We start from the raw sequence: 13,944 nt of genomic DNA, 5'->3' as shown, positions 1-13,944 counted from the left end.
AAAATCTGATTTCCAGATCTGCCACATTATAATATCTAAAATTCCCAGCATTCAACAGAAAACTATAAGATACTTAAACAGAAAAGTGTGGCCATGACAGAGGGAAAAAAGGCAGTTAATACAAACTGACCCTGAGGACACTCAGAAGTTGGACCTACTAGATGACAAAGACTTAAATAGGCAAGTATGGACATGTCCAAAGAACTAAAAGGAACCATGCCTAAGGAGTTAAAGTAGGTGAACAACTTCTTACCATATAAAGAACATCAATGAAGAGATACAGATAATTAAAAAGAACCAAGTGGAAATCTTAGAGATGAAAAGTATAATAACTAAAATGAAAAATTCACCAGAGGGGATCTTCTGCAGATAATGAACTGGCAGAAGAAAAAACTCAGCAAACTTAAAACTAGGTCTATTGAGATTATCCAGTTTGAAAAACAGAAAAAGTAATGAAGAAAAATGAACACCACCTCAAAGACTGGCGAGACATCAACAACAATGCCCGTATACATATAATAGGAGTCCAGAAGGAAAGGAGAGAAAGAAAGGGGCAGAAAGAATATTTGAAGAAATACTGGCCCAAAACTGCCCAAATTTGATGAAAACATTAATTTGCACATCCAAGAAAACTCCAAGCAGGATAAACTCAAAAGACATCTAAACATAGGCACATCATACTCGAAGCATCAAAAGACAAGGACAAAGAGAGAATCTTGAAAGGGAAAAGCGATTCAAAACATACAAAGTCTCTTCAATAAGATTAATAGCTTACTTCTCATCAGAAACTATGGAGGCCAGAAGGCAGCGGGATGATATGGTCAAAGTGCTGAAAGGAACAGACTGTCAACCAAGTATTCTATATCCAGCAAAATTATTCTTCAAAAATGAAGGAGAAATTAAGACATTCCTAGACAAATATAATCTGAAAGAATCAGTTGCTAGCAGACCTGTCCTACAAGAAATACTAAGAAGAGTCCTTCAGGCTTAAAGGACATTAGACAGTAACTCAAACCTCCACGAAGAAATAAAGAGCACGGGCAGAGTAACTACACAGGCAAACACAAAAGACAGTGTAAATATATTTTTGCATGTAATTATTTTCTTTTCCTAGCTGATGTAAAAGACAATTGCATAAAATAATTATTATAAAAATGTGTTCATGGGTTTATACTGCATAAAGATGTAATTTATATGACAATAACAGGACAAAGGGGGGTGGGGGGAGGGAACAAGACCTATACCAAAGCAAAGTTTTTGTATACTATTGAAATTAAGTTGGCCTTAATCTGAACTAGATTGTTTTAACACACACCATTATATATAATCTCCGGGGCAACCACTTAAGAAAATAACTCAAAAAACTAGAGTAAAAGAAGCAACAAATTAAAATGGTATACTAGAAAATATTTATTCTATACAAAAAAATGTGGTAAGGGAGGAATATAAAAAGAAGACATACAGAAAACAAATAGAAAAGTGGCAGAAGTAACTCCAACCTGCTAAGAGATTACAGTAAATGTAAATGAACTAAACAGTCCAATCAAAAGGCAGAAATAAATAAAGAAGAGAAAAATCAACAAAACCAAAAGTTCTTTGAAAAAAATCAACAAAATTGACAAATCTTTAGCTAGGCTAATCAAGAAAAAAAGTGAGAAGATTCAAATTACTAAAATTAGAAATAAAAGGAGGGACATTAATACTGACCTTACAAAAATAAAAGGGATCATAAGGGGATACTATGAATAATTACATGCCAACAAATTAGATAATCTAGATGAAATGAACAAATTTCTAGAAAGACATAAGTGATTAAAGCTGACTTAAGAAGAAATAGAAAACCTGAAGAGACCTATAACAAAACACTGAATTAGTAATCAAAAACTTCCCAGAGAGAAATGCCTAAACACAGATGGCTCATGGGTGAATTCTATCAACATTTAAAGAAGAACTAACACCAATGCTTCACAAGCTAATCAAAAAATAAAGAAGAGGGAACAATTCTCAATTCATTCTATGAGACCAGTATTACCCTGATACAAGGCATCACAAGGAAACTACAGACCAATGTCTCTTCTGAATATAAATGCAAAAATCCTCAACAAAATACTAGCAAATCAAATCCAGTAACATATAAGGAGGCTTGTTATCAAGAGTGAGGTACCCAGAAATACAAGGATAGTTCAACATACAAAAATCAATTCATGTAATATGCCATACTAATAAAATAATGGGCAATAACTAGGAATAGAAGAGAAATTCTTCAATCTGATAAAGAGTATCTATGAAAACCCCACAGCAAACATCATATTTAATGGTGAAGAGTGAATGCTTTCCTCCCAAGATCAACATTGTACTGGAGGTTCTGGTCAGCTCAACAAGAGAAGGAAAATAAATCAAAGGCCTCCAGATTGGAAAGGAATAAGTAAAACTATTTCTATTGCAGAGGACATGATATTGTATATTAAAATCCTATTGAAGTCACCAAAAAAATTTAGAGTTAATACACCAGTTCAGCAAGATTATAAGACAGAAAGTCAAAATACAAAAAAGCAATTATATTTCCATACACTAGCAATGAATAATCCAAAAACTGCAATTAAGGAACTAATTTCATTTACCATAGCATCAAAAAGAATAAAATACTTAGAATAAATTTGCAAAAATTAGCATGAAACTTGTAGACTGAAAACTACAAAACGTTGTTGATAGAAATTAAAGACAACCTAAATAAACAGAAAGACATTCTGTGTTCATGGATTGGAAGAATTAATATTGTTCAGATGGCAATAGCCCTCAAACTAAGCTGCAGATTCAATGCAATTTCTATCAAAATCCCAGCAGGCTTTTTTGCATAAATTGACAAGCTGATTCTAAAATTAATATAGAAATGTAAGGGACCTGGAATAGCCAAAACAATTTTGAAAAAGAAGAACAAAGTTTCCAATTTCAAAACTTACTATAAAGCTACAGTCATCAATATAGTGTGGTACCTGCATAAAGGACAGACATATAGATCAATGGGAAAGAACTGAGAGTCCACAAATAAACTCCTGCACTCAGGGACAATTGATTTTGACAAGGGTATCAAGAGAATCCAATAGGAAAAGAATATACTCTTTTCAAAAATGGCCCTGGGACACCTGGATACACACCTGGAAAAGGATAAAGTTGAACCCTTACTTCATACCATTTACAAAAATTAACTCGAAATGAATCACAGACCTCAAACTATAAAACTTTTAGAAGTAAATATTGAGAAAATGACTTTGGATTACAAATGGTTTCTAAGATATAAAAGAAAAAAGTTAGGTAAACTGGACTTCTTTAAAATCAAAAACTTTTGTGCTTCCAAGGACATCATCAAGAAAAGGAAAAGACAACCCACAGAATGGGAGAAAATACTTGCAATATATCTGATAAGGGACTTTTATCCAGAATATATAGAGAACACACAATTCAACAATAAAAAGACCAAATAACACAATTAAAATAGGCAAAGGATTTGAATAGATGTTTCTCCCAAAAAGATATACAAATGACAAATAAGCACATGAAAAGATGTTCAAGATCAACAACATATCACTTGAGACCCACTACAGTGGCTAATATATATATTTTTTAAAAACCCCTATAATAACAAGTGTTGATGAGGATGTGGAGAAACTGGAATTATCATACATTACTAATGGCAATGTAAAATGATATGGCCACTTTGGAAAATACTTTGGCAATTCCTCAAAATGTAAAATGTAGACTTACCATATATCCCAGCAATTCCATTCTTTGGTATATTCTCAAGAGAACTGAAAATATCAGTCCACACAAAAACTTATACATGAATAATCATAGAATTATTCATAATAACCAAAAGGTGAAAATAACACAAATGTCAACTGACAAATGGAAAAAAAATGTGGTATGTTCATAGAATGGAATACTATTTGGCCACCAAAAGGAATGAAGTACTGATACATGCTACAAGGTGGATGAGCCTTGAAAACATTACACTAAGTGAAAGATGACAGTCACAAAAGGCTACATACTGTATGGTTCCGCTTACAGGAAATGTCCAGAATAAGCAAATTCATAGAGACAGAAAGTAGATTAGTGGTTGCAGGGGCTAAAGAAAGGTGGGTTAGAGAGTGACTGCTAAAGGGTACTTGTTTCTTTTTGGGGTGATGAAAATGTTCTGAAATTAAACAGCCTGTAAATGTACTTAAAACCACTGAATTGTACATTTTCAAAGGATGCATTTTATGGTATGTGAATAAGATCTCAATAAAGCTGTTATTTTGAAAAGGGGCATAAGCTTAAAACAGGAATTTTATATAAAAAGAAATACCTACAGTATCCTCCATTTATGCATAGACGTTTTCAAAACACACAAAATGAAACATATTTTGTGTGGATACAAATATACGTGATAAAGAATACGTAAAGGAATGTTAAAAATCAAAAGTTAGTACAGTTGTTATTTCCAAAGGGGAAAGTGGAGACATAATTGAGCAAAGTACTTCCCAGGTAACAGCATGCTCTTTTTCTTAAATTGGGTGATGGATCATTATTCCTTATACCATAAATACATGTTCTATTCTTGTGAATCTATTCACTATGTAATAAAATTAACTGAAAATTATTTAAAATGCATATATTTTAAATATTTAAAAAATACATAATAAATAATTAAAGCCCTCATAGTTTTGAGCACAGGGCGTATATATCCCAAGACCCTCCCCCAGTGTTCTGTAGATTAATCTGTGGGGAACAGTAGGAAATGTGTGGTGTGACTGTCATGGTGATTTTATAAAAGGAATTACCATGAGAACCACCATGCAAGAACCTTATAAAAATGCTAGTTGTGCACTGTGTGTGTTTTTGAAATGCCTTTTTTTGGTTGGAACAATATACAAAACGATGGCGAAGCCAAAGACAAATTTAGGCAAAAGCATCAACATTCAGCCTCTGGCCCTAAACTCTTTTCCAGTGAAGAGAGTAGAGGACTTCAGAGATTATCTGCAGCTTTCCAGCCAAGAAGCCGTAATGGGTACAAAACACTCAGAATCCTCTATTAAACAGAATGGATAATTATGCTTATACGTCAGGCCTGCCATGTAAGCTTCCTGCCTCGGGAGCTAGGCTGATATGCTTGGGGCTAGAAAAATTGGTTATCAGCTCATCGCTGGTGCCCAGAAATTTGACCTGGCTGTCAAACCTGGATAGAAGCCAAATTAACAAGAGAAAATGCCTGGTTCAGGCCTGCATCCCTTCTAGAGGTTGAGACCACCAAAAGCAGAGGAATAATGACACAATTCCAAACAGTGATGGGGAAATTCAGTGTCCCGGCACCCAGGTATTTCCCTTTGGACAGCGCAGCTGGTCTCTGAATTCCAACATCGACCACAAACTAATTCTCTATCCTTTTCCCTAACTTTGTAAGGGCTAATTTTTTTTAAAGTAAAGCAAAACTATTGTTTACTCGAGTTTTTAAACATATATTTCTTAATACATATTAAGAAGTCATTTCCAAAAGCACAAAAACACCAATTTTACCAGTTTTGCCGTTGAAACCTTGAAAAAATCAGAGCTGCTCCTGGCCCACAGCCTGCAGGGGTAAGTGAAGCATTCCTCTGGGGGCCAGAAGTTCAAGGATAGTCCTCCCTTCAGACCGCCTTTCTTTTTCAAACAAAGTACTGTCTTAAAATATTGGAGTGCTTCCCAAGGGTAATATTCCTGTCAGAGACTGGGCTGCATTATCTAAGGAAAAATTTTTCCACTTCACTTAGTTATTATACTCAGAACAAAAGGGGTATATTATCCAAAGTGGTAAGCGTTCTGTGATGAGTCTTTTTTTTACTAAATCAGTCCAAGACCTTGAAAATAATTTCAAGTCTAATCAACTTTTCGGCATGGTAACAAGGAATAAACAGAGCTTACCTCCATGTACAGTTATCTTGATTAATATATCCGTAGAGAAAGCAAGCCACTCCAACTACTGCTGCCAGGAGAAGCATCTTCGTGTAATAGCCCAGCCAAGCAAAATAGATTCCAATCTTTTCTCCATAATATTTCCTGAAGAAAGACAAATTATTTTTAGAAAATAGACACAAATAATCACTCTGCAGCTTCATCCTAATATTAATTTCTGATTTTAAATAAAGGAGGCATTAACATTAAACTTCTGACCTCACTCACACTTAAAACATGTTCATTTTCACAGCCGATTCCAAAGTCCTCTAGGAAACAAAAAGTATTTTACATATCACGGAAGTACTGATCACTGGTTAGCCTGCAGAAGTAAAGTAAACCAGAATAGAGCAAAGGACGGAAAAATGCTGAATATGGAGCAAACAGAGAGCATCATCATCATTCTTTGTAAAGACCAGCACAGTGACACATTCTCCAAAAGACCATTCTTAACATGCAGAAAACAAATCAGCACAGTCTGCTACAGTTACTTGCTTTTGTTTGTCTAGGGAACTTCCTTGGAGCAAATGTAAGGTAACTCACAAATAATAACAAGAAAATGACGGATAATAATAATAATAATAATTAGTAGTGGAATGTCTCTCTGACCAAAATATTTATAAAGTTCACTGGGAGAATGGGAGAGGGCAGGATGGATAGGGCTGAGGAATCCACTGTCCTGTATTCCTTGTTTCTGACACTTTTTTTCCAAATTTTAAAAACTGATCAGTGGTGTGCTCTGGGGTAAAATGGACGAGATCAAGTAGACAAGATTGGAAGAAGCATGAAGCAGGCATGAAGCAGTGCCTTACTGCTCCTGAAAGGGAGACAAATACAGCTAGGCAGAAACAAGGGCTTAGGGAGGAGGAGAAAGCAAGGAGTGATGGTTGAGGCGACTATGCTGTTGTTGATACTTTCCTAGACGGATTCACTCCTGGCTCAGTGTTGGCTGGTAGAACGTGTAGATTTACTTAGATCTGAGGCCTGTGTGAGACTTCTGGCTCAGTATGGAGCCGGGCTGAGCTCCTCGGGCTTATCCTAGTGGAGACTTAGCTCTGAGAACAACCTGGAGGCCTGGGGGACTTCAGACAGGAACATCCCTGGGCTGGACCAGCGCTCAAAGGGCAGCTATGAGACCAGCTCCACAGTCACAGGCCTGGGTGTAGGCCACATCCACGGGAAAAAGAAGAGATAAAACTAACGTGCAATAGGAGATGGGAGGAACAAAGTACGTCAATTTTCATGTGATTGGGGCTTTGTTGTTTGGCTCATGGAATGCAGGCAAATGGCAGGTGCAGGATAATGCCTGGGAGGGAAAAAGCTTAGCAATGGGATTACGATGTCTTCAACTGTTTGCTGTTAAACTTTCTGTTGTATGTTCTTATTAACCATCCACCGTGGACGTGCCCCATTTAAAACTGAAAAGACTGTTAGAAGTTGCCTGGTCCAACCCCCCAGTAGTAAAAAACATCCTGCTATATGTAGAGAGCCAGTCGGGCAGTCCCTGACTGGATATTTACATTGACAGGGAGATCATTATTTCCAAAGGTATCCTGTTACACGGTAGGCAAGGAGGTCAGAAAGAATTTTTGAATCTTAAACAGAAGCCTGCCTCCTAGTTCTTGCTGAAAGGCTGGGAATAATGAGGTCTCTTCAAACATGATATTCTGTCTCTCTGCTGAAAACATCCCAATTCTTAACACCAATTTTTAAAAATTCAGCTTTGATTTTTTAATCAAAGTTATAACGATACATTCATTCAATAGTCAAATAGTTCTAGAAGACTGATTATAAAAAGGAGCAGTCCCCAACAACGTACCCCATTTCCTGTCGCCCAGAAGCAACTTTCAAGTCAAAAGCTGATTCTTGGAATACCTACCTCAATATCTCTAAATAATTATACTTGCAGTGTAGCTTATTGATTTTTCAGTTTCATGTATCGTCTGTTGACTTCCCACCTTAGAAGATGAGGATTGAGCTCTCTTTCAACCCCCCGTCTCATCTACACATCCACACCTCCACCCTCTCAACATAGTTACATCATAATTTTGTTTAGATCAAGATCCTTGGCTCTACATTATTTTGACTCTGTAAAGACTACGCACCACTGAATCTAGTCATCTGCTCAGCTTACTTTTTCGTTCCTGCCCAATATTTTGTTTTCCCTGGAGTTAGTAATTGTCTTGGTGGCTCATTGCTTAGTTTTCTGTGTACTTAACAATTCAAGCCCAGATTTTCCCCCAATATATAACTTCCTTCTAACACATGAGGTAGTCTATTAATTTCATCTCCTGGTATAAAGCCCTTCAGGTCTCCTCAAACCTGGATTAATGACTTGCTGGGCCTGCCACAGAGCTGTCGTCTGCATCTCTCAGTCCCTCTCTCGTGCTGGGAATCCCTGTTTATTGAATCTATGTCTTTCTCTGTCTTGGGGGAGCACCTCCCCCACTGCGCCTTACGTATTTAAACTGAGAAAATTCCTCACCCTTAATTAGCAGTCTGTCCACATATGGAATTGTAAATTGAAAAAGCACCTCCCTTAGAAATTTGAAGTTACTTCTCTTTTTCCACCTTGCAGTGCTGTTGAAAAGGTCAATGCTATTCTGAGTCTTGCTCCTTCACATGAAGCCTGTTTTTCTTTCTGGAGGTTTGAAGAATCTTCTCTTTGTCTCCAGTGTCCTGAGATGTCATGCTGAGTGGCCTGATGGCTCTGTTTCCATTGTCCGGGAGCGCTTGGTAGACTCCTTCCTCCGGAGACACACAGAGTTCAGTTCTTCAACACGGTTCTTCAGACGCTCTTCTTGAAGTATTTCTCCGATTTCCTCCCTCCATTTTCTCTGTTCTTGTTTCTCCTACTCCTATTATTTGTTCATTGCACCTCCCAGACTCATCTTCTAGTTTTTATCTTTTCTGCCTTTTATTTCCTGTCTTTATATTTTTGCTCTACTTTGTGCACAATTTCTTCAACTTCATTTTCTAACACTATTGTTGGACTTTTTCTGTTCTATCACATTTTTCATTTCCAAGAGCAATATTTTATTCTCAGAATGATCCTTTTTCATGGAATCCTGTCCTTGTCTTGTGGATACCATATCTTTTCTTATCATTCTGAAGAAGTTTTTTGGGAAAACTTTCTGTGTTTCTGTGCAAAGTCTGTTTGCTCCAGATTGCTCTTTCTGGTTTGTTTGGTTTGCTTTTTGGGAAAGAATTCGTTTTCCCTCTGGTAATCCCTGGGAACCACAGATGAAGCTGTAACAGCCAGAATACTCAAGGGGTTACTAGTGGAACACAGCGAAGGGAACATGTGGACCAAGGACAGGAAATAATTAAATCTGTTTCCCTTAGCAAAATATACTTGAAATATTGGGGAAATTTTTTTTTTTTACCAAAGGAAAAAAAAAACCAATCAACCCATAAAAAATGATTAAGAACGCATCAAAAACCTATCGCCCTGTCAACAGATGCTATATAGGTTTAACATAAAAGGAAAACCTCACAAGAATGTCAACTTCAAATATTTACATATATACAAACATCCTCTTTTAAAATTTTATTCAACAGGATAACAAGAGTTAATGAGAGAAAGTGCTTCTTCATGACTGTAAACTAGCTAATAAATGAAGGAGGACATCAGAATATGACCAAAGGAAATATTAGAATAAAATCCCGTATGAAATAATAAATCTAGGCAACAATCATTAATGGCTGCTATCAACACCAAAGAGACAGACAAGCAGAGGCTGGCCTGGTGACATAGTGGTTAAGTTCACATGCTCCGTTTCAGTGGCCCAGGGCTCATGGGTTCAGATCCCGAATGTGGACCTACACACTGCTCATCAGGCCATCGTATGGTGGCATCCTACATACAAACTAGAGGAGGATTTCCACAGATGTTAGCTCAAGAACAATATTCCTCACCAAAAATAAAAGAGAGAGAGAGACAACTGGACATTATGTACCTTCTCACAGAAGTACAAAACTCCACATGTCAAGTATTCTTGCATAAAGTCAAACCTCAAATCAGGCTCTTAAATGAGGAACAAATTATTTAGCTAATCTTTTTTATGGCTGAGTAGTATTCCATTGTATATATATATGCCATATTTTCTTACCCATTCCTTCCCATTGATGGGCACTTATGTTGCTTCCAACTCTTGGCTATTGTGAATAATGCTGCAATGAACATAGGGATGCATGTATCTTTTCGAATTAGCGTTTTTGTGTTCTTTGGATAAATGCCCAGAAGTGGAATAGCTGGATCACAAGATAGTTTTATTTTTTATTTTTTGAGGAATCTCCATACTGTTTTCCATAGTGGATGCACCAGTTTACATTCCCACCAGCAGTGTAAAAGGGTTCCCTTTTTTTCACATCTTCTCCAACACTTCTTAGTTCGTGTCTTTTTAATAACAGACATTCTGATGGGCATGAGGTGATTTCTCATTGCAGTTTGATTTGCATTTCCCTAATAATTTGTAATACTGAACATCTTTTCATACGTCTGTTGGCCATCTGTCTATCTTCTTTGGAAAAATGTCTATATGGATCCTCTGCCTATTTTTTAATCAGGTTGTTTTCTGTGGTTGTTGAATTCTATGTGTTCTTTATGTATTTTATATATTAACCTCTTATTGAATATACGATTTGCAAATATCTTCTCCTAATCGGTAGGTTGTCTTTTTGTTTTGTTGATGGTTTCCTTTGCTGTGCAGAAGCTTTTTAGTTTGATGTAGTCCCAATTTATTTATTTTTTCTTTCGATTCCCTTGCCTGAAGATTTGCAACAACATGGATGGACTTTGAGGGTATTATGCTAAGCAAAATAAGTCACACAGAGAAAGACAAATACCATATGATTTCACTCATATGTAGAAGATAAAACAACAAGAAACAAACCCATAGATAAGGAGAACAGATTGGTGGTTACCAGAGAGGAAGGGGGGTAGGGTGAAAGGGGTACAGGGGTACATTTGGACAGTGATGAACGGAAACTAGACTTTTGGTGGTTAACACGATGTAGTTTACACACAGAAGTCAGCATACAATTATGTACACTTGAAATTTATATAATGTTATTAACCAATGTTACCTCAATAGAAAAAATTACTTAGCTAAAGCAAATACCTAGGACAGAGGAAGTTTTAATACCACCACACAGGGGAGGATGAAATCAGCAAAACAGAGAATGGAGAAACCCCTCAACAATTGCAAGGAAAACAAGAAACAGAGGAAATTATAGATTAGAAGACAGCTGAGAGAGATGTTAGCTGCGACATCTGGACCTTGTCTGGATCCTGATTTGAACCAAAAAACTATTTAAAAATACTTTTTTGTGACAATCAGGGAAATGTGAACACTGATTATTACATGACTGTTTTTTAAAAAAAGTATTCTGGTTGTATTGAAAAGAAATCTTGTCATTTTACTAATGAAATGATATTATATTTGATATCTTCAAATGTTTTCTTCAGAATGAAATCTTTGTTTTCTTCAAAATGATCCAGTGGAGGAGAAGGGAAGGAGGTAGAGATAAAGATGAAACAAGATTGGCTATGAGTTTATAATTTTCAGAGCTGGGTGACAGATAAATGCAGGTTTGCTGTACTGTTCTACTTCTATATATGTTTGAAATTTCCCCTAATAAAATGTCAAACAAAACAAAGCAGAAATTATTCAGCGTTTTAAAACCCTCACTTTAAAGATTAAGAGATCTTCCCAAGTAGGTGGGCACCTGCATGGGGCACTGAGATATTGTAGAAAGAACAGCCTCTCGGCTCCAGGCTTACTTGGGGAACGCCTTGACTCTCTTCTTCTTCTCATCCTCCACATCCAATCCATAACCAAGTCCTGTCAACTCTACTCCTAACACACCTTCCAGATCTGTTCCCACAGTCTCTCCTCTGGGCCACACCAATGGCTCCCACCTGGTCTCCCTGCTTCCTCTGCGCCCTACTCTCCGTTCTCCACACTATCTTTGCAAAATGGGAACAAGATAAAATCACTTGAATGCTTAAAATATGACAACTGCTTCTCATTGCACGTCAAGTCTAAACTCCTTTCTGGGCTCCAGCTATCCTTCCAACCTCGTGTCTCCTCATTCTCTTTCACATCAGCACTTCAATATGAGTCTCTGATATTTCCTCAAACTCGCCAAATATATTTGTGCCTTGGGACCATTTTACAAGCGCCTTCTATTCCTGGAATGACTTCTTCCAAATCCTCAAAGTACTGGCTCCTTTTTACTATCCATGTCTCAGCTCCTCTGTCACCTACTCGAGGCTAACTTTCTTGACTCACTTCCCATACCCCTCCATCTCATCAATGTGTTATGAAACTTTCCTTTTGATCAGAAATTGTGTTTACTTATTTGTTTGCTCATTCTTATTTGTTTGTTTGTTTGGTTATTCTTGGTCTCTCTCCAGCAGCCTTGCCCAAACAACATAAGCTTCTGGAGAGCAGCAGACACTGGTGCTCTGAGAAGACAAATGCCGAGCTTGACACTGTAGTCCCATGATACAGTGAAACAGAACCTAACAGCAGATACAGAAAAGCAGCGACAATTTCTCTCTCTTATCATACCATTTAAGCTAAATCTAACATTTATTCTTGTGTAATGAAGAATTTGGTGGGTCTATGGTTCCAGTTCCTTGAAGGCAACCTCTAAACCCTTGGAATTTTCCAAGATAGGAGTGTCTTTGTTATTCATGGTGGACTCCTAATGGTTTGTGCTAATGAGATGACTCAAGATGGGGGCTGGCCACACCAGAATGACCACCGATGTGATCAGAATGTTGGGGCTTTGAGCCATGTGATCATGGACCAACTTCTGAGAGAGAAAGGGGCTGGAGACTGAGCCACGAGAGCAATGACTCAATTAATCATACCTATGTAATGAAGCCTCAATAAAAACTCTAGGCAACGAAGCTCAGAGGTCTGAGCGAGCTTCCCTGGTTGGCAACACTCTGAGTGTTGTCAAACTTAGATGCCATGAGGGCAACCCTGAGCCCTTCCCACTGGAGTGCCTTCTACACCAACTCACCTGATAAGATCCAAGGGCTGCTTTTTGTAGAAGCTTCGAGGATGAGCCCATTCCCTATACAGAAGGTACCGTTCATTAGGACAGCTGACATCTTGTGATGGCCAGCTGAAGTGGCACTAGGAAGCAGAAGCAAATAAGTGAGCATCCCAATCATCAGGTGTTCACAAATCTGTTTATTAAATATGGTACTAAGACTTCATAGTCATTTGTGGATAAAGGGCCCTTATTTGCTGAAAGGGAGGAAATACCATGTAATTTTTACTGATTCTCAACCGGGGGTATTACTAACTCCTTGAGAGCCATTTGTGAACGTGGGAATGCTTAGTTGTTACAATCCTGGAGAACAGTTACTTGGTACTTGGTAAGAGTCCTGGGGATGCTTACTGTCCTATAAGTGGGCCAGTCATTTTCATTATCTATAATGAAAAATTGGGCTGCTCAAGTGCCAAAACTGCCACAATGGAGGAAGACCTGACGGTCCAGCTCCATCCTTGGACACCCAGGGGAAGCAAGGCCTTAACTGGTTAGCAGCACGGTCAATTCTAAAACTCAGGCTTCTTTGTCCCCAAATTCAGAAGTTATCCTGTGACCACATGTAGAATACAAACAACAAAGAAGCTTGATAACATGTTATACACTTTCCTTATTCAAGAAACAAAACTTTCCTGCCTCTGCTTAAATTTAATCGCTCGTCTTCTCACCTGACTCATTTTCCTTCCTCCTATACTAGAACCAGGTTATCACCCAGCCAAGCCTTAACATGGGTCCTAACTTCCACTCACCTCCCTTCCAAATACCACACGAGACCATTCTTTAGCCTGGATGTGGGACCACTGCGATTACAGGAGACTTTAGAGGGAAAGAACTGAGTATAGGCAGATGCCAACTGAATACTATAGAATCTTGGCATCCCAGATTAATATTCATGACAACTATTTG

The 13,944-nt window shown here is 37.6% G+C and overlaps 1 protein-coding gene across 8 annotated transcripts in view; it reads right to left on the bottom strand.

Moving 5' to 3' along the window:
- The window catches only part of ANO6 (anoctamin 6), a 187,854-nt gene that overhangs the window by 58,857 nt on the left and 115,053 nt on the right, over positions 1-13,944 (bottom strand). For all 8 annotated transcript variants that reach the window (XM_023643422.2, XM_023643421.2, XM_070271287.1 and 5 more), the window contains 2 exons: positions 13,006-13,121; positions 5,938-6,072 (listed from right to left, as the gene is read on the bottom strand). In XM_023643422.2, the coding sequence (XP_023499190.1) occupies positions 5,938-6,072; positions 13,006-13,121 (251 nt within the window). The remainder of the gene's footprint in view (positions 1-5,937; positions 6,073-13,005; positions 13,122-13,944) is intronic.

This window comes from Equus caballus, chromosome 6 (genome assembly GCF_041296265.1).
Source record: "Equus caballus isolate H_3958 breed thoroughbred chromosome 6, TB-T2T, whole genome shotgun sequence".
In the NCBI taxonomy this organism is placed as follows: domain Eukaryota; kingdom Metazoa; phylum Chordata; class Mammalia; order Perissodactyla; family Equidae; genus Equus; species Equus caballus.
This window is presented reverse-complemented; position numbering and strand designations above follow the sequence as displayed.